Source organism: Syngnathoides biaculeatus, chromosome 8, assembly GCF_019802595.1.
Source record: "Syngnathoides biaculeatus isolate LvHL_M chromosome 8, ASM1980259v1, whole genome shotgun sequence".
Taxonomy (NCBI): Eukaryota; Metazoa; Chordata; class Actinopteri; order Syngnathiformes; family Syngnathidae; genus Syngnathoides; species Syngnathoides biaculeatus.
The window spans coordinates 27,641,871-27,660,535 of NC_084647.1; the positions used below are offsets into that span (position 1 = coordinate 27,641,871).

Sequence of the window (18,665 nt, forward strand, 5' to 3'; positions counted from 1 at the left end):
TTCACAGTTTTGATGTGATGATTACACCTTATAACAAACAAAAACCCAAAATTGACCATCTCTAGATAATACAATATCATGTAACACGTCATTAAGAAACAATGGAAATGTATTGTTTTAATGTGGAAACGAGGTATCAATTTGTGTAATTAATCTATATAATGTATGAGTAGTGAAATACTGTACTCCTCCTTGAGCCATCACCTTATAGGGGTGGACGGGATTGTGTGTCCGGGGCTTCACACCCCTGGTAGGGTCCCACATGGAAAACCAGGCAGGACCAGACAATGCATGGCCATGATGGTAGACAGAACTGGATTAAGGTTTCCCTTGCCTGGACGTGGGTCACCGGGGCCCCCCTCTGGCGCCAGGCCTGGAGGTGGGGCTCGAAGGTGAGCAACTAGTGGCTGGGCCTGCACCCATTGGGGCTCGGCTGGGCACAGTTCAAAAGGGTAACATGGGTCCCCCTTCCCATGGGCTTACCACCTGTGAGAGGAGCCATAGAGGTGGGGTACAATGCGAGCTGGGTGGGAGCCTAAGGCAGGGACCTTCGTGATTCAATGCCCGACTACAAAAACTTGCTCTAGGTACATGGAATGTCACTTCTCTGGCAGGCGAGGAGCCCGAGCTGGTGTGTGAGGTCGAGATGTTATGACTACATATAGTCGGACTTGCCTTTACGCACCGGTTGGACTCTGGTACCAGTCCTCTTGAGAGACATTGGAATTTGCTCCACTCTGGAGTTTCCCACAGTGAGAAGGGCCAAACAGGTGTGGGTATACTTATTGTTCAGTGCCTGTACGTTGGGGTTCATCCCGGTGGATGAGGGTGGAAAACTCCCTCTGCTGTGGGGTGGGGGACGTGTCGTGACTGTTGTTTGTGCCTATGCACCAAACAATAGTTCAGAATACCCACCCTTTTTGGCATCCTTAGAGGGAGTGCTGGAGAGTGCTCTCTCTGGGAACGCCATCATTCTGCTGGGGGATGTCAATGATCATGTGGGCAATAACAGTGAGACCACGAAGGTCATGATGGGGATGACCCCCTCAATCAGAACCCAAGTGGTGTTCTGTTACAGGACATCTGTGCTCATCATGGCTTGGCCATAACAAACGCCATGTTCAGGCATAAGGGTGTCCACATCTGCACTTGGTACCACAACACCTAGGTCCCAGTTTGATGAACGACTTTGTGGTCGTGTCATCGGACTTGCGGCTGCATGTCTTATCTTGGTGAAGAGAGGGGCAGAACTCTCAAGTGATCACCACCTGGTGGTGAGTTTTCTTCGATGGTGAGGGAAGATGCGGTCCGATGTGACTGGCCCAAACGTATTGTGTGAGTTTGCTGGGAACGGCTGGCAGATTACCCTGTCAGAAGGAGTTTCAACATTGGAGTGGAAGATATTTGATGCCTCCATTGCTGATGTGGCTTACCGAAGCTGTGGCCACAAGGTGGTCAGTGCCTGTGGTGGCGGCAACCCACGAATATGTTGGTGGACAACAAGTGAGGGATGCCGTCAAGCTGAAGGAGTCATATTGGGCCTTTTTACCCTGTGGGACTCCCAAAGCAGCTGATCGGTACTGGTTGACCAGGCGGAATGCAGCTTTGGTGGTCACTGAAACACCAATTCTGTTCATTACTTTTATGAACAGAATCTCTTGGCACAGCCGAGGCGTAGAGGGGGTCCAGTTTGGTGGCCTTACATTGCATCTCTGCTCTTTACAGATGATGTTGGCTATTGGCTTCATCAAGTTGTGATCTAAAACCCTCATTGGAGCATTTCGCAGCAGAGTGTGAAGTGGCCGGGATGAGAATCAACACCTCCAAATCTGAGACCATAGTACCCTGTTGAAAAATGGCGGCGTGAATTTTACGGGTCAGAGATGAGATTCTGCCCCAAGTGGAGGAGTTCAAGTATCTTGGTGTCTTGTTCATGAGTTGGGGAAAAAATTGACAGCCGGATCGGTGCAGCATCTGCAGCGATGTGGACTTTGTGTCGGTTTGCTGTGGTAAAGAGGGAGCTAAGTCGAAAGGCAAAACTTTCATTTTACCGGACTATCTACATTCCTTCACTATGGTCACGGGCTGTTGTTGATGACTGAAAGAACAAGATCCCGGATAGAAGCTACCGAAATTATTTTCCGCCGCATGGTATCTGGGTTCTTCCTTAGAGATAGTGTGAGAAGCTTGGTTATTCGGGAGGGGCTCAGTGTTGAGCCGCTGCTCCTCCGCATTGAGAGGAGCTAGATGAGGTGGCTGAGGCATCAGGTCCGGATGCCTTCCGGACACCGCCCTTGTGAGGTGTCCCGGGCATATCCCACCGGAAAGTGACCCTGGGGACGTCCCAGAACACGCTGGGGAGACTACGTCTCTCGGCTGGTCTGGGAACACCTTGGGATTCCTCCGTAACAACTGAATGAAGTGGCTGAGGAAAGGGATGTCTTGGCATCCCTGCTAAAGCAACTGCCCCCGCGACTCGACCCGACCTGACATGGAAAATTGTGGAAAATGAATGGATGGCGTTGTGACATAAATTTACTTTTCTACTTATTCTTTTATTGAGATGTACATGGATATCCCAAAAACATGCATTAATTGGAGATTAAATTCCCCTAAGGTGTGATTGTGCGTGAGACTGTTGTTTGTCTCCTTGTGCCCTGCAATTGGCTGGAAACCAGTTCAGGGTGTACCCTGCCACCTGCCCAATGACAACTGGGATTGGCTCCAGCACCTCCACCCTTGTGAGGATAAGTGACTCAGAAAACGGATGGATGGATATTTAAAACTGGGATTTGAAGGTTTAAAAAAATAAAAACATGGATATTTTACACAAATGACGACAATTGAGGTTAGTTTAAAACTTTATGCACCAAAACGCATAAAAAATATTAAAAAGGACATTATAGGGTGCCATCAGTCAGGAGCCTTAATGTGTTTTTTTTTCGTTTTTTTTTTTTTTTTTTTTTTAGTTTGAAGAAATGTCTGTGGTGCTTTTTGATTATGGTTGGGCTCAGGTGCAGTTGCATGCTTTCAGTTCTCATTAAACCACTTCCTCCTGCACCAGAGCACCAAAAGCGCGACGACGACAAGTCCAAACATTCATCAAGAAAAACATTCTGATGCTGGAACATTGATCAATATAATATATTAATTGAATAAACTAATTTTGACTATAATTCCATTGATTCATTCACATTTGGGGTATTCCTCAATTCCATCTATACGAATGTTAACTTTGCAATAAAACATAAACAATAAAACACTTTTGCCACTATGGAATTGCTCAAAAAGTTAGTCGATGACCTTGTAAACCTCCCCGTAGGTTCCCCATCCGACCCGCAGCAGGATCTCAAAGTCAGCTTGAGGGTTCCTGGTGGTGAAATCCTCTTCGTGTTGAAGATCCATCAATCTATTGGACTTCTGATCACGCACAGACAACACGGATACACTCACACACTCAATATGAGAGCTGATGAACCTTAAAGTCACTTTTTCTTTGTTTCCGACTTATCTTGTCTTGAAGCTGCTGACGTACACATACGCGTACAAGCGCACGCACATACAGTCGCGCGCCTTCCTGTTTCTCACATACTTGTCGGTCCTCCCTATCCATTACTGAGTACCTACCCTTCTTATCTACTCATTTGTCAATGCAAATTTACTGGTGTATGTGTATGGCGTGCATGTGCATGTGAGGCCTTCCTGCACACTGGCACATTAGAAGTCAAAATTACTCAGATTCTTACCTATTATTCTTTTGATTTGTGACCAAAATTAACTTTTTCCACTCACCAGCTGCGGTCTGAAAAATTACAAAAACCCAAACTGCATTGGATACAATTTATTGAGATCATCTCACCCTGCATAAAAAAAGAGAAGAATCAGAGATTATTATTTCAAAATGTGTAAAACTGGAAACTGTCAGCTTGACTGTTCCGTTGCGCTGCATGTAACACCAAACCACAGAACATCACACATGATGGTTCACATTTGCATGACACTGCACATCACAGTTCAGATTACACTTCACATTGTAGAGCACACCATACAGCATGTTTCACTGCACATTATTGTATCCCACTGCACGACACATTGGAGATTAGGCTCTGTCCAGTTTAGGTTTCTGGTAAGTGAGTTATGCGTGGCTGCGCAAGGTGGAATTACCTTATTTTAAGGATTTTACTAATAAATGTTCGCGTGAGAGGTTATCGGTTTTAAGTGCTCTGCAATAGGGGTAGGAACTATGGATGGCTTGTGGTTGGTAGAAAATGGGTTGAGACACTTTTTTTTTCAGGATCATAACAGGTTTAGCTTTTTGGAAAAATTAGAATATATATTTCAGGATGTTTGCAATCTAATTGTATTGTACCTGGTGCAACATTTACTTTCATGGATGAAAAACAATTTTGGGGAAATAAGCAGGTAACCACTTCTCCTATGTGGCACTTACCTTCCCCTTCATTCAGTGAAATTGAGTCTTCCCCCTAAACATTTAGTCACACTTTTTTAAAGTTTCTTAGCAACAGGGGTGTCATGGATTGAGAAAAGCTGGACCCGAGACCAGGCAGAGGCCGATGTAATATTATTGAGGAAAAGGTATAGAGATCGTGTAACTACATCATAAAATCACGTGATTTTTGTTTACATCGCCATTTTGCTGGTCAAACAAAGCATTGTTGAAATTTAATTCCGTTGAGACGAAACAAAAATATGTCTTATAGCACGACACCCAGAGTTTTGCCCAATACCATTAAAAAAATTTAAGGTGACAATAAACGAAGGTATGTGGAAAAATGAGAGACACTTGGCATAGACGATTCATATTTAATGCTGAAGTCGATGTTTTCACCGATAAGAAATTGGACTGCTTCTGCTTGTTTTGGACAACAGAATATACGCATGTATCTGGTGAGTAAGTCATCGAGATTTACACGGAAGAGTTTGAAAGCGTATAAAAGTCTAGATGCATACAAATACTTTGTTGCAGGATGTGTTCTCAATCAGGAATAAATCCCACATAGTGATGGATCCACTCAGATTTTTTCAATACGAATACCAGTATTTAAATAAATGACCCCTGTTTTTACACAAACTCGCATTCATTAACTACGATTGGGAAAAAAAATTAAGACGGAGTCGTCTCCTCTGTACACGGAGGCGTAACACTGCCACATGTTCACCTCCATCAACCTCTCTGTGACAGACGGTTTATTATTATTTTGAATACGCATTGTTCTCAAATGAGTCAACTTGGCATTATAAATACTTCTTGATAATTTGTGATTGAGAAGAATAACTCCTACCTGAAATCAAATGATCACTACACGGGTGTGTGGATTTCATTGGGCACCATCCATCCCATTTAAGTGCCGAAATCCATCGATCTTCTCTTGTCTTTTCAGCTGGTTTTCTATAGAATGATCTATTTGAAGAACTGTCTTGTTTATTGTGACAACCAACAGCACAATAGGTCTTGGGCATTGTGAAAAATCTGCTTTGGTTCAGCGACTCCTGTACTGCCGAGCAGCTTTGTTTGGCCGTCAATCCATTGATCTTTTCTGGTCTTTTCAGATGGTATTCTATAGAATGATATCTTTGAAGAACTATCTCGTCTGTTGTGACAACCAATAGCACAACAGGTCTCGGGCAATTTGAAAAATCTGCTCCGGTTCAATGACTCCCACACTGCCGAGCAGCTTGGTTTGACCGGCAATATGGTGCCGTAAAAACTGTGACGTCACATACACGATCTCTATAGAGGAGGCACCAGATGGCTTGGCAGGCAGTGGCGTAGCACGGAGGAAGTCAGTGGAGAGGACAGGTTAGGTGACTGCTTGATGGCAGTGATGATGTGGATCCAGAACACAGGGAGGACACTGGGAACAAGGAGAGACACTGTAGTCAACAAAGGTACGAGGAAAAAGTAGCTTACTGGAGGCAAGTGCCCCTGGTACATGAGGTAGATGCAATACTTTGGTGTCAATCTCGGGAAACAGCTGCTTATATGTTGGTAGTGAGTGAGAGTGAGAGTAGACTGTTGGTTTGTGGATGATAACCTCATGACAAACTGGCTGCTGTGCCCACCACCTTGCAGAATTCCCACCAAACTTGTGACGAAAATTGGGGAACTCGGTCAGAGACAATATCACCGGGAATAACATGGCATTTGGACACATGCAAGACAAGGAGGTTAGTGGTTTTCAGTGTGGATGAGCGTTTGGGGAGAGGACACATTTAAAAAAGCAATCAATAATTGTGAACATGACAGTGTTACCTCCGGACTTTGGAAGCTGCAGAATCCAGTACAAACAGGCAGTCAGGAGGCCTGGTCTTGGGATCAGGCTGGCTTTTTTTGGGCCTCCTTGACCACTTGCTCAATCTCCCACGTGGGACCTCCCCTGAAACAGGTGGATGGAAGAATGGGTTCAAGTTCTGTTGAACTAGTGGGTGGTGAGATGATATGGGATAGGGCATCAGCCTTAATCTTACGGGAACCAAAATTGAAGGAGAAACTGAAATTGAAACTGCTGATGAAAAGTGCCCAGCGAGTTTCTCAGGGTTTGAGGCGTTTGGTGGAACAGGGGTAAACGAAATTATTGTGGGCAGTCCAAATGAGAAACGGTTATAGAGTCCTTTCCAGCAGTGCGTCCACTCCTCCAGACCCCACACTGTGGCCAGGAGTTCTGGTTTGCCGACTTCATAGTTTCTCACCACTGAGGATAAGCGATGGGAAAAGAAAGCACAAGGGTGTAACTTTGAGATCATGAGGTTCTGCTGCAAGAGGACAGCTCCAGCTCCGGAGTCTGAGGCATCAACCTTCACCACGAAATGGAGGGAGGGGTCTGGGTGATGCAGAATGGGAGCATAGGTGAACAGGTATTTCAGTTTATCCCTACATAGCCCTCCAACCAAACATTTCCTGTTGTTGCACATCTGACATGTGTAACGATCCTCTTTACACCTGTTGCACTTCAGCAAGATTCCTGGTTTATCTGGTATCCATTTCTTTCGAGGTTATACAACAGAATCTCAAAAGAGTTGCAGTTTAGGACGTTATACGTAAACTTGTATAAGGCTGGAAAAGTTTTCAAAACGACCAGTAAAAGTCTTGATATTAATCAGTCCACAGTTAAACAAACAAATAATTACATAACTCTATAAATGCAAAAACTTTCAGCTCTGTTGCTTCATTTCCAAGAAGTGTGCAGCCTGTAAAGATGACTGCAAGAGCCTCAGTGAGGTAAAGAAGAACGCGAGACACGTCAACATCTCCGTTGACAAATCTGCCATATGTAAAACATCAAACAAGAATTGGATTCATGACAGAACACCAACTAGAAAGCCTTTGATCTCTAAAAAAAACATAACTGCATGTTTGAAGTTTGCCAAAGAGCTCATGGCTGTTCCACAGCCCAAAGCACGACTGGCAAAATATTATCTGGAAGGATCAGACCAGGTAGCACGGTGGGCAACAGGAGTGTCAAACTCATTTTTGTCACGGGCCACATTGTAGTTACAGTTTACCTCAGAAGGCCGTTATAAATGTGAAAGAATAAAAATCTTTAACCGCCTCATCATATTTACACATGAAATGTATGAACTAGTTTTGGAATCAGAAATCAAGGGTAAAGGCTTTTTCAACTATTGTTGATGTTTGGTAACACAAAAATGCTTGCAATATCTCAGTTTTCATTTATGATAAGACAATTTGGATTTTTTTTGTACAGATTTGAACAACAATTATAGAAGGTGATACAAAAGATTTGCCTGGGAAGGTAAATAGGGTTAGATACAACACACCTGCGACCTGAGTGAGGATTGCGGTATGAAAAATGGATGGATTTTTGTTGCTGTCATTAGTTTAGGCAGACTGATTGTTGCGAAAATCAAACTAAATTTGATGATGAATTTAAGCAGAAATTTTGCATTCTACTGCACAGTACAATGCACATCACACTGAAGTTGAATCGCCACCCTACAAATTGCAGCACACAGCAAAGTAAAGATCACACTGCATCACACTGTCAACACACTTTTTGTATGCGGATTCTCATCATTAAATCAGCCTAATCTCAGTGACACTGCCACGTGACATCCAAGTTATCTGATAGCTCAGAGCTTGAATGTTTATAGACAGTTTGGCGGATGGTCTTTGGAGCTATGGCGCAATCTCAAATTTTGTGAAGACGTTGCTGTAAAAGGGTTAATGTAATTAAAAGACAGAGAATAATAGTTTGTTCCATGTGTGACATTTATGTACTTAAAAGTCACCTGCCTACACTCTCATTTTTAGTCACTTGACCATAAACTCCCACGTGATGGATCTCAGACTTGCTGCTGACAGCCACTTCACATGTGACTCACACCTTTTTTCAGACGCTGTCTTGTGTGTCACATTATTAGCCCACTGCTACTTTCTCATGGGCTCTTGCATAATAATGTTCTGTTAGTTGTGAAAATGTGGTGACTGCATTACTCAATTCCTTATGTTATCGTGATCATTTTTTCTCAGTTACGAAGACACATTTCTTGAAACCTTCCACCATTTTCTCAATACTGTATACACAAATGCCCAAGACATCCTTCCAAACCTGGGTAGAGAACTGAGGTCCTCGGTCCGAGACAAAGTCAATAGGGATCCTGCAAGGTCTGAATACATGAAGGACTGGAAGGTTAGTGGGCTCAAAAGCAGAGGGCAACTCGGGAAGCAGTACATCATGTACAACGCAGTTGTAAAAACGAGCTATGATGGTATAGATGATGGTGTTACATTCAAAAGGTAGTAGGCTAGTAATAAAGTCCAGGGAAATGCGGTATCAATGGCAAGTCCGAATCGGTAAGGGGCAGAGCAGACCAGAAGAGGGTAGATGTGAAGCCTTACCTCAGGCACGCACAGAGCAGGCTACGCCAAACTCTTGGGTGTCTTTAGCCAGACTGGGCCACCAGAAGTGTTGTTAAATAAATTGAATGGTTTGGGTGATTCTGGGTACGGGTAAATTTGAAGTTATGGGCCCGCTTAAGTACTTGTGCTGAATGTGGTACGAAGAGATGATCTGGAGGTCAGGTCTTAGAATCTGGTCGGCAATCGCGGCCCTTTAGTTAAGACCATTGCCTGCCACCGTGGGGGACCTACTGTCGATTCAAGACCCCAACTGGACCGTCTGCTAACATCCCCCCAAACTCACAGCTGTGGTGTCCTTGAGCAAGACACTAATACTCTTCGGGTGCTTCAGCTGCCCCCTGCTCCTTCAAGTAAGTATGTGTGTTAATTGTGATTGGTAAAATGCTGAGAACAAATTTCGTGTTCATGACAATAAAAGAGCCAACAGATATAAAAACTGGAAAGCAGTATCTTCTAAATTAGGGGTTGCTTGATAGAAATTATATTTTGTATACTTTACTCATTATGTTGTATTGCTGTGTGTTTTAGCTGCCTTAAAATTAGATTTACTTTTCTATCACTACGTTTCCCGACATAAATATGAATCTGTGGATAACAGGCGCAATATTATAGCACCGCGAATCAAAGTGCCTACAAAAAGGCCATGTAGGGACACAGACAGTCGAAACTTGCTTTTTCCTCAACCGGTTCCTGATTTCTATAGGCCAAAAATATACTATCAATACACAATATTTTAACAAAAAAAGCAATAATATCAAAAATCTGTATAAGTGAAAGGTACTATTGGTTCCCTTGTAATTTTGCAAGACAGTACTTTTTTTTTTCTTTTTGTCGTCCACACAAATGGAATGCGCAAACGGCTCTGACCTCTCTATCTAAGCGTTCCAGTCAGCACGGAGCTCAAATGTTTCTTTTCCGGTTCGTTGTCGTAGCTTTTTCGGTCCGTCGCTCTTTCCCTTCCGACTCGCTTTTCACGCAACCGGTGTCTGTTTTCGCCCCACGTGTAGAGAATTGAGTCGTGTTTCTTCTCACCGGTGCGTTCCATATTTTTCGGACAAAAATGTCTTTCGAGCAGATGAAGGCGAACGTGGGCAAACTCCTGCGAGGAATTGATCGGTAAGAAGGTTACTCGGGCTACATGCAGTGTAGCCACATGCTAATACGAAAGCTAACTACGTTTTGTCACTCAGAGACGTCAACGTCTGTCTGAGTTTAAGTTCGAATTAACATTGTTGTTGCTCATTGTTAAAGATTTTCTTGGACTTAATGACCACTTTATGAATACATCATTGTTAAATTGATTATTTTAAGGTTCGACTCTACCCGTCAGCTTTGTGGTGTTGTCGTCGTAGCTGCTCCTTGTGGTCAATAATCATTATATTGTGATTAAACTAAAAATCATGGAATTTCTATAACCGAGAATTTCGTCCGAACATGTCAAAAATTGTCTATTAGTAGAAAACAGATTATTTTTTTTAGGTGGTATTGTTTCGTTTTTTTCTTCGTGGACTGTGGACGTCACATATTTTGCATTCTTCTTCTTCTTTTCCTTTCGGCTTGTCCCGTTAGGGGTCGCCACAGCGTGTCATCTTTTGCCATCTTAGCCTATCTCCTGCATCTTCCTCTCTAACCCCAACTGCCCTCATGTCTTCCCTCACCGCATCCATAAACCTTCTCTTTGGTCTTCCTCTCGCCCTTTTGCCTGGCAGCTCCATCCTCAGCACCCTACCACCAATATACTCACTCTCTCGCCTCTGAACATGTCCAAACCATCGAAGTCCGCTCCCTCGAACCTTGTCAGCAAAACATCCAACTTTGGCTGTCCCTCTAATGAGCTCATTTCTAATCCTATCCAACCTGCTCACTCGGAGCGAGAACCTCAACATCTTCATTTCTGCCACCTCCAGTTCTGCTTTCTATCGTCTCTTCAGTTCCATCGTCTCTAATCTGTACATCATGGCCGGCCTCACCACTGTTTTGTAAACTTTGCCCTTCATCCTAGCAGAGACTCTTCTGTCACATAACACACCAGACACCTTTCGCCAGCTGTTCCAACCTGCTTGGACCCGTTTCTTCACTTCCTTACCACACTCACCATTGCTCTGGATTGTTGACCCTAAATATTTGAAGTCGTCCACCCTCGCTATCTCTTCTCCCTGTAGCCTCACTCTTCCACCTCCACTTTTCTCATTCACGCACATATTTTACTTCGGCTAATCTTCATTCCTCTCCTTTCCAGTGCATGTCTCCATCTTTCTAATTGTTCCTCTGCATGCTCCCTGCATTCACTGCATATCACAATATCATCTGCGAACATCATGGTCCAAGGGGATTCCAGTCTAACCTCATCTGTCAGCCTATCCATTACCACTGCAAACAGGAAGGGGCTCAGAGCTGATCCCTGATGCAGTCCCACCTCCACCTAAGGCACACCTCACCATTGTTCTCCTGCCATCATACATCTCCTGTACTATTTTTAACATACTTCTCTGCCACACCAGACTTACGCATGCAGTACCACAGTTCCTCTCTTGGTACTCTGTCATGGGCTTTCTCTCGATCCACAAAGACACAATGTAGCGCCTTCTGACCTTCTCTGTACTCTTCCACTACCATCCTCAAGGCAAATAATGCATCTGTGGTACTCTTTCTAGGCATGAAACCATACTGTTGCTCGCAGATACTTACTTCTGTCCTGAGTCTAGCCTCCACTACTCTTTCCCATAACTTCATTGTGTGGCTCATCAACTTTATTCCTCTATAGTTACCACAGCTCTGAACATCCCCTTTGTTCTTAAAAATCGGAACTAGACCACTTTTCCTCCCTTCTTCAGGCATCTTTTCGCCTGTGAGTATTCTGTTGAATAAGTTGGTCAAAAACTCCACAGCCATCTCTCCAAATTGCTTCCATACCTCTACCGGTATGTCATCAGGACAAACTGCCTTTCCATTTTTCATCCTTTGTAGTGCTTTTCTGACTTCCCCCTTAGTAATCATTGCCACTTCCTGGTCCTTCACACTTGCCTCTTCAACTCTTCTCTCATTTTCTTCATTCATCAACTTCTCAAAGTATTCTTTCCATCTGTTTAGCACACTACTGGCACCAGTCAACACATTTCCATCTCTATCCTTAATCACCCTTACCTGCTGCACATCCTTCCCATCTCTATCCCTCTGTCTGGCCAACCTGTAGAGATCCTTTTCTCCCTCTTTTGTATCCAACCTGGTGTACATGTCGTCACATTCCTCTTCTTTAGCCTTCGCCACCTCTACCTTTGCCCTACGTCTCATCTCGATGTACTCCTTTCGCCTCTCCTCAGTCCTCTCAGTGTCCCACTTCTTCTTCGCTAATCTTTTTCCTTGTATGACTCCCTGTATTTTGGGGTTCCACCACCAAGTCTCCTTCACCCCTTTCCTACCAAAAGACACACCAAGTACTCTCCTGCCTGTCTCTCTGATTACCTTGGCTGTCGTAGTCCAGTCTTCCCGGAGCTTCTGCTGTCCATCGAGAGCTCACCTCTTTCCGAAAGGCCGCACAATATTCTTCCTTTCTCAGCTTCCGCCACATGGTTCTCTGCTCTACCTTTGTCTTCTTAATCTTCCTACCCACCACCAGAGTCATCCTACACACTACCATCCTATGCTGTTGAGCTACACTCTCCCCTACCACTACTTTACTGTCAGTAACCTCCTTCAGATTACATCGTTTGCACAAAATATAATCCACCTGCGTGCTTTTACCTCCGCTCTTTTAGGTCACTATATGTTCCACTTTCTTCTGGAAATAAGTGTTCAGTACAGCCATCTCCATCCTTTTTGCAAAGTCCACCACCATCTGTCCCTCAAAGTTCCTTTCCTGGATACCGTACTTACCCATCACTTCTTCATTGCCCCTGTTTCCTTTACCAATATGTCCATTACAATCTGCACCAATCACAACTCTCTCGCTGTCTGGGATGCTCAGAACTACTTCATCTAGTTCCTTCCAGAATTACTCTTTCAACTCTAGGTCACATCCTACCTGTGGGGCATAGCTGCTAACCATATTATACATAACACCCTCAATTTCAAATTTTAGTCTCATCACTTGATCTGATACTCTTTTCACCTCCAAGACATTCTTAGCCAGCTCTTCCTTTAAAATAACCCCTACTCCATTTCTCTTCCCATCTACTCCGTGGTTGAATAATTGCTCTCTTGGATGCGCAAAATATCAACCTTTCTCCTAATCATCATGTCAACCAACTCCTGTGCTTTTCTTGTCATAGTCCCAACATTCAAAGTCCCTACACTCAGTTGTAGGCTCTGTGCATTCCTCTTTTTCTTCTGACGCTGGATGCGGTTTCCTCCTCTTCTTTGTCTTCGACCCACAGTAGCTGAATTTCCACCAACGCCCTGCAGGTTAGCAGTGCCGGGGGTGGGCGTTGTTAACCCGGGCCACGACCGATCCGGTATGGGATTCTTTCGCTGAACGCTCATACTTGTTTGGCACAGTAACAATAATTAAGACATTATCATCCCTCCCCATTTTGGCCCCCAAAAAATTGTTGGATTCTATACAATGTATTATCTAGTGGCAAAATTACATTTTGGTTTGTTTGGGGGAATAAAAATAATGTTTTAACAGCATCTCAACTATTTAGATTTTGTACAAAACCAAATCCACTTACTCAGTAGGAAAATTACATATTTTGGATTAGGTTTTTATAAAAAATAATGTATTGAGTCTTTTGGGATTGCTTGAAGAATGTGAATTTTATGACTCCACTTAAAATACTGCAGTTTTTTTTTTTTTTTGGCGGCACAGTGGAGCAACTGGCTAGTGCGTTGTCCTCACAGGGTGCCATCTGAAAGTTTTTGGCACCCTTGAACTTTTCAACCTTTCTCCACATTTCATGCTTCAAACATCCATCCACCATCCATTTTCTTAGCTGCTTATCCTCACAAGGGTCACAGGGAGTGATTGAGCCTATCCCAGCTGTCAACGGGCAGGAGGCAGGGTACACCCTGAACTGGTTGCCAGCCAGTCTCAGGGCACATAGAGACAAACAGCCGCACTCACAATCACACTAAGGGGCAATTTAGAGTGTCCAATTAATGTTGCATGTTTTTGGGATGTTGGAGGAAACCGCAGTGCCCGGAGAAAACCCACGCAGGCACGTCCTGTGACCTTCGTGAGGATAAGCGGCTCAGAAAATAGATGGATGATTTGTCTTTCTTTCTTTCTTTCTTTTTTTTTTAATCATCACATACAAAAAAATATCATTTTCAAGACTTTCAAAGAATTTTCTGGGATTTTACGCAAAACTAGTTTTACAAATGGATTCGCTCTTATGGTAGGTATTTTGATGTTACTATTAAAGGTGTTCACTGTGCCACCAATCCTTAGCTACAACCCAGAAAACTTGTCCACGTTGGAGCGCTACGTGGAGACACAAGCCCGGGAAAACGCGTACGACCTGGAGGCCAACCTTGCTGTTCTCAAACTGTGAGTCCCTATAGGTTTACGTGTCCGCTTTTTATGGTCTTCATTAACGTGATGCTGTTTCCGCCAGCTACCAGTTTAACCCGGCCTACTTCCAGACCAACGTGACGTCCCAGATCCTGCTCAAGGCGCTCACTAATCTGCCCCACACCGACTTCACGCTCTGCAAGTGCATGATTGACCAAACACACGTATCCCCTCGGTACTAGTGGCAATTTTATTTAACAATCACATGATCTTTTTGGAAATGTAATTGGACTTTGTGCCAAATAACTTTATGATTTAGTAGGATTCTCACATACAGCTCTGGAAAATAATTTAGCCTGCTGTAAAATTAGCAGTTTTTCTGATTTAGCTTTTTATGAATGTTAATTTTGTTTAAAAATTATTTAATCTATTTTGGTTTCACACAATAACTAGAAAATATATCTATAAAAAATAGCACAGATATTGTCATTTGGAACATTTATTTGCATATAAATGAAAGATGGTCTAAATACCAAAATATTTCTATTTTCATATTAATGATCATGAATTATGCTACCATCCATCCAACAGTATCTCATGATTTTAGTTGGATTTTGTACAAAAACAAAACCACTTATAAGTAGGAAAATGAAGAAATGTCAATATTAACCCAGTAAATTTGACATTTTTGGTTAGTGCTTAAAAAATGCAATGCACTTAAAAAAAGACAAACCTCAAAAGAATGACACTGTTTTGTATGAAAAATAGAATGAAAATAAGGAGACTCGTGTTCCAAATCCATTATAACACTAAAACAGTATTTTAGGTGACTGAAAAATATGACACAAAAATTACATACGAGCTCATAAGAATTTAGTTGGATTAAAAAAACAAAATAAAAAAAAATATCAAGAATTAGTAGAATTGTATACAAAAAGTGATTTACTGAAATTAGTGTAACTGATATTTTGGGTCGCCTAAAATATGATTTTAAGAAGTAATTTATCTACTCTTACAACCTCAGGGCCAAGGGCACTCTGACACTCAGAGACCTAGAAAAAATAAGAGACATGACTTCATAATCTCACAAGAACGTAGTATGCAAAAGTAAATTTTTCCAGCACACTCACATATCCATATTTATACTTTTAGTTATAGCTTCCCCCAAGAATTTACAGCAACAATGAATGGAGACTTTTAGTATTAAGCTAACAAGCTATTCCTTTTTTGTTGGCCGAAGACCTACACGGAATCTAGTAGAACTGAAATGTTTGGGATACTTAAAAAATATAATGAAAATGATATTCCCTTTTTATATGTATTTTTTCATAAAAGGTCATGCTCTGTAATTAGTGCAAAACTTGCATGTTGTGTGTTGCTTGGGAAAAAACTAACATCTGGAGAATTTAGTTGGATTCTACTACAAAAATTAATTCATCTAGGAAATTGAGATATGTTGGGGTTGTATGGTTAAAACAATGACATTCCCTATAACGTGTTGGCATGTCTTCATAAGCATTTAAGATTTACAACAAAAGTTGGGTTGGGGGGTCCATTTCCTTGACTACTGTGTCGCAGCAAGAGGAGCGCCCCATCAGGCAGATCCTCTACCTGGGAAACCTGCTGGAGACCTGCCACTTCCAGAGCTTCTGGGTAAAAAACACGCGCACACACGCAATATGTATTCCATATCATGACAAAAACTCTTTTGTGTTCTTCACAGACAAGTCTTGAAGAGAATCGGGAGCTCATTGACGGAATTACTGGCTTTGAAGACTCTGTCCGCAAGTGTGAGTTTGTAAATCACAAAAGTTGGATGTTGTTTTATATTATAATGTGGACAACAAATAAGTCAAATAGTCATCATTATATGACAGGTAAAAAAAAGCTGAATGTTGTACAAAATTATTGTCATGGTACAAGACTATAGTTGTACTTTGAAGAGAAAAAAGTCTCAATCTTACATGGAAATGTAATTTTTAGGACGACAGTCATAATTTCCAGTTCATACAATGAAGTAGAGTCGTAATAAAATTGTAATATAAGGAAAAGAAGCAATCATTTGAAGTATTGTAATTGGTCAAGGATAAATTAATATGATAGATGAAAATTATTTTATGAGAAGTAAGTAAGTTTCTTTCGGCTTGTCCCATTATGGGTCGCCACAGCGTGACATCTCAGATGACCGCTCATATTTGTTTGGCACATTTTTTTTTTTTTTTTAAACGCTGGATGCCCTTCTTGATGCAACCCCTAAAAGTTAGTTATTTTATGAGAAGAAAATCAGTCAATTGGAAAAAAAAACAAAAATCCTGTCACATCAGAGAAATCTAGAGCTAGTATTATGTGCAAAAAGTCATTTGACCAATGTTAAATTTTAATTTTTGAAGAATAACGTCCTACTGTAATGAAAATAAGTTATAATTTTACTTGAATAAAGCTGTAAGTGTATGAGAATAACGTTGTCATAATACAATGTAGTTCAGAATAAAATTGGAACACTACCAAAGAAGAAGAAAAAAGATGATTAATAATAAAAAAAAAGTTATACAGAATTTTGACTAGATGAAAAGGTGATTTTTAAGTGTGGGGGCGGGGGGTGAGTAAAATGTTAATATACAGCAACCGAATCTACATTTTGAAGGCGTTCAATCCAAATGTGTTTTTGTATTGTGCGTGCAGTCATCTGCCATGTAGTGGGCATCACTTACCAGACCATAGATCGCCGCTTGCTGGCTGAGATGCTGGGAGACCCTCTGGGTAAGTTTGAACAAGTACAGTGGTACCCTAACTTGAGACTTTTACTTCGTCCCTGGACCTAGCTCGATGTACTAGTTGCTTTCTTGATATTTATTTATGTTGTAAGGATAAATTTGATTTAAGTTAGAGCTTCAGACACTCTGCCACTAGATGGCAGCAGCTAATAACATCTGGCCATCATCATCAACATCAGTTCTTATTGGTTAACTGTTGTGTTTTGGACTCCATTTTCCGTTTTTTTCCAGTTGCTTTTCCAAATTTTCGTTTTTTCTATTCATAAGTCCTGAGAAAGCACTTAGGAGAAGCAGATGTGTGTTGAGTTCAAGCTTGAAATTATAGAACTTTATGAGTGAGCGCATAAAATTAATTTTGCCCACGGAAATTAAGTGAAACGCCATTAACTAGTCTGCATGTGCTCCTTGTGAGTGTTTTCATTTTGTATTTATGGTTAGCTGCAGCTAGTAGTACGTCTGCACCTCTCTGACCACATACAAGGGCATAATAGTCCCTTAATCGTTCGATTTTTGTCACCTCACACGTATCTGAAAAATCACATCAAAAAATCGACCAAGTGACAGCTCATAATTGGAAAAAGTTGTACATGGAAGCACAAGTCAAAGTGCCACCTTCAACGTAAGTCCAAATTACTATATAAAATGTTTTTGTCTTGATGCATATTTTTGTTGCATTACAGACACACAGGTGAAAGTGTGGATGAACAAGTACAACTGGACAGAAACAGAGGATGGACAGATCTTCGTCTTCAACCAGGAGGAGAGCGTCAAGCCAAAGAACATCGTGGAGAAGATTGATTTTGAGAGTTAGTGCGACAACATAAGGAGGCGACGGCCCTTCTGTTAACTAACATCCTTTTTTTTCCCCATCTGCAGGTGTGTCGAGCATCATGGCCACCTCTCAGTGACACACATTGAAGACTTTCATATAAACACTTTTACACACAATGAAAATAAATTATCGTTTCTGATCTAATGTGTTTTTTTGAACTCTTGTAATAACGTGATTTCATCTTGTCATATATGTGCACACAGTTATGATGTCCTTGATATAAAAGTGCATTATTGACCCAGATGAGCAAAATGACAAGATGAAAATGGAGGGTTAACGGGGGGGGGGGGGGGTGTACGTAACGTTATTCATTTGTAGTTACAAACCTCGCGATTGGGAAAATAAGCTACCGTCCTCCAAGAAGTTATACTTTATATCACCGTATGTGCCCTTTGACTGACTGGCGACCAGTTCAGGGTGTAGTCTGCCTTTCGCCTGATGATAGCTGGGATAGACGAGAACTCACGTGGCCCTTGTAAGGGGGGCCTCCAAAGAAGTTAGTAATGTCATAAAAGTTTTTTACAACAGTGAAGTATCTGCAGACACAGAAGGGAACTGACATTGACCAAGTCATATTGTGAGGGGGGAAAAAAATCATACATTTCCTAGAATAGATCATAAGAGTTTGCATGTTCTCCCGGTACTCCAGTTTCCTCCCACATCCCAAAAGCATGAATTAATTGGAGACTCTAAATTGCCCCTAGG

General features: G+C 42.0%; 2 protein-coding genes across 11 annotated transcripts in view; one reads left to right on the forward strand and one right to left on the reverse strand.

Moving 5' to 3' along the window:
- The window catches only part of LOC133505111 (mitogen-activated protein kinase kinase kinase kinase 5-like), a 35,387-nt gene extending 24,575 nt beyond the window's left edge, over window positions 1–10,812 (reverse strand). Inside the window, exons 1-4 of one of the 7 annotated variants that reach the window (XM_061828044.1) lie at window positions 10,226–10,812; window positions 6,275–6,398; window positions 5,304–5,876; window positions 3,304–3,860 (exon numbers count right to left, since the gene is read on the reverse strand). In XM_061828044.1, the coding sequence (XP_061684028.1) occupies window positions 3,304–3,405 (102 nt within the window). In that variant the 5' untranslated portion in view covers window positions 3,406–3,860; window positions 5,304–5,876; window positions 6,275–6,398; window positions 10,226–10,812. Of the gene's footprint in view, window positions 1–3,303; window positions 3,861–5,303; window positions 6,399–8,881; window positions 9,634–9,769; window positions 9,907–10,225 lie in introns of those variants that run through there. The other 6 variants (XM_061828040.1, XM_061828042.1, XM_061828046.1 and 3 more) reach the window with 6 other exon arrangements.
- eif3k (eukaryotic translation initiation factor 3, subunit K) lies at window positions 9,825–18,099 on the forward strand. 4 transcript variants are annotated; one of them, XM_061828048.1, is made up of 9 exons: window positions 9,862–10,018; window positions 13,171–13,303; window positions 14,292–14,390; window positions 14,458–14,578; window positions 15,933–16,007; window positions 16,078–16,144; window positions 17,037–17,114; window positions 17,809–17,934; window positions 18,005–18,099. In XM_061828048.1, exons 2-9 carry the CDS (start codon window positions 13,239–13,241, stop codon window positions 18,034–18,036), a joined length of 663 nt encoding a protein of 220 aa, XP_061684032.1. In that variant the 5' UTR covers window positions 9,862–10,018; window positions 13,171–13,238; the 3' UTR covers window positions 18,037–18,099. The 4 variants fall into 4 exon arrangements, with proteins under 4 accessions (XP_061684033.1, XP_061684034.1, XP_061684032.1 ...); XM_061828047.1 differs by having other exon boundaries at window positions 9,872–10,018; window positions 15,930–16,007; XM_061828049.1 differs by lacking the exon at window positions 13,171–13,303 and having other exon boundaries at window positions 9,825–10,018; window positions 15,930–16,007.
- The last annotated feature ends 566 nt before the right edge of the window (window positions 18,100–18,665 follow it).

Coding starts and splice junctions, on each gene's coding strand:
- eif3k (XM_061828047.1), top strand. CDS start 13,239: ATGCGGTTTCCTCCTCTTCTTTGTCTTCGACCCACAGTAGCTGAATTT. Junction 14,391..14,457: donor AACCTTGCTGTTCTCAAACT/GTGAGTCCCTAT, acceptor TGTTTCCGCCAG/CTACCAGTTTAACCCGGCCT. Junction 17,935..18,004: donor GGAGAAGATTGATTTTGAGA/GTTAGTGCGACA, acceptor CCCCATCTGCAG/GTGTGTCGAGCATCATGGCC.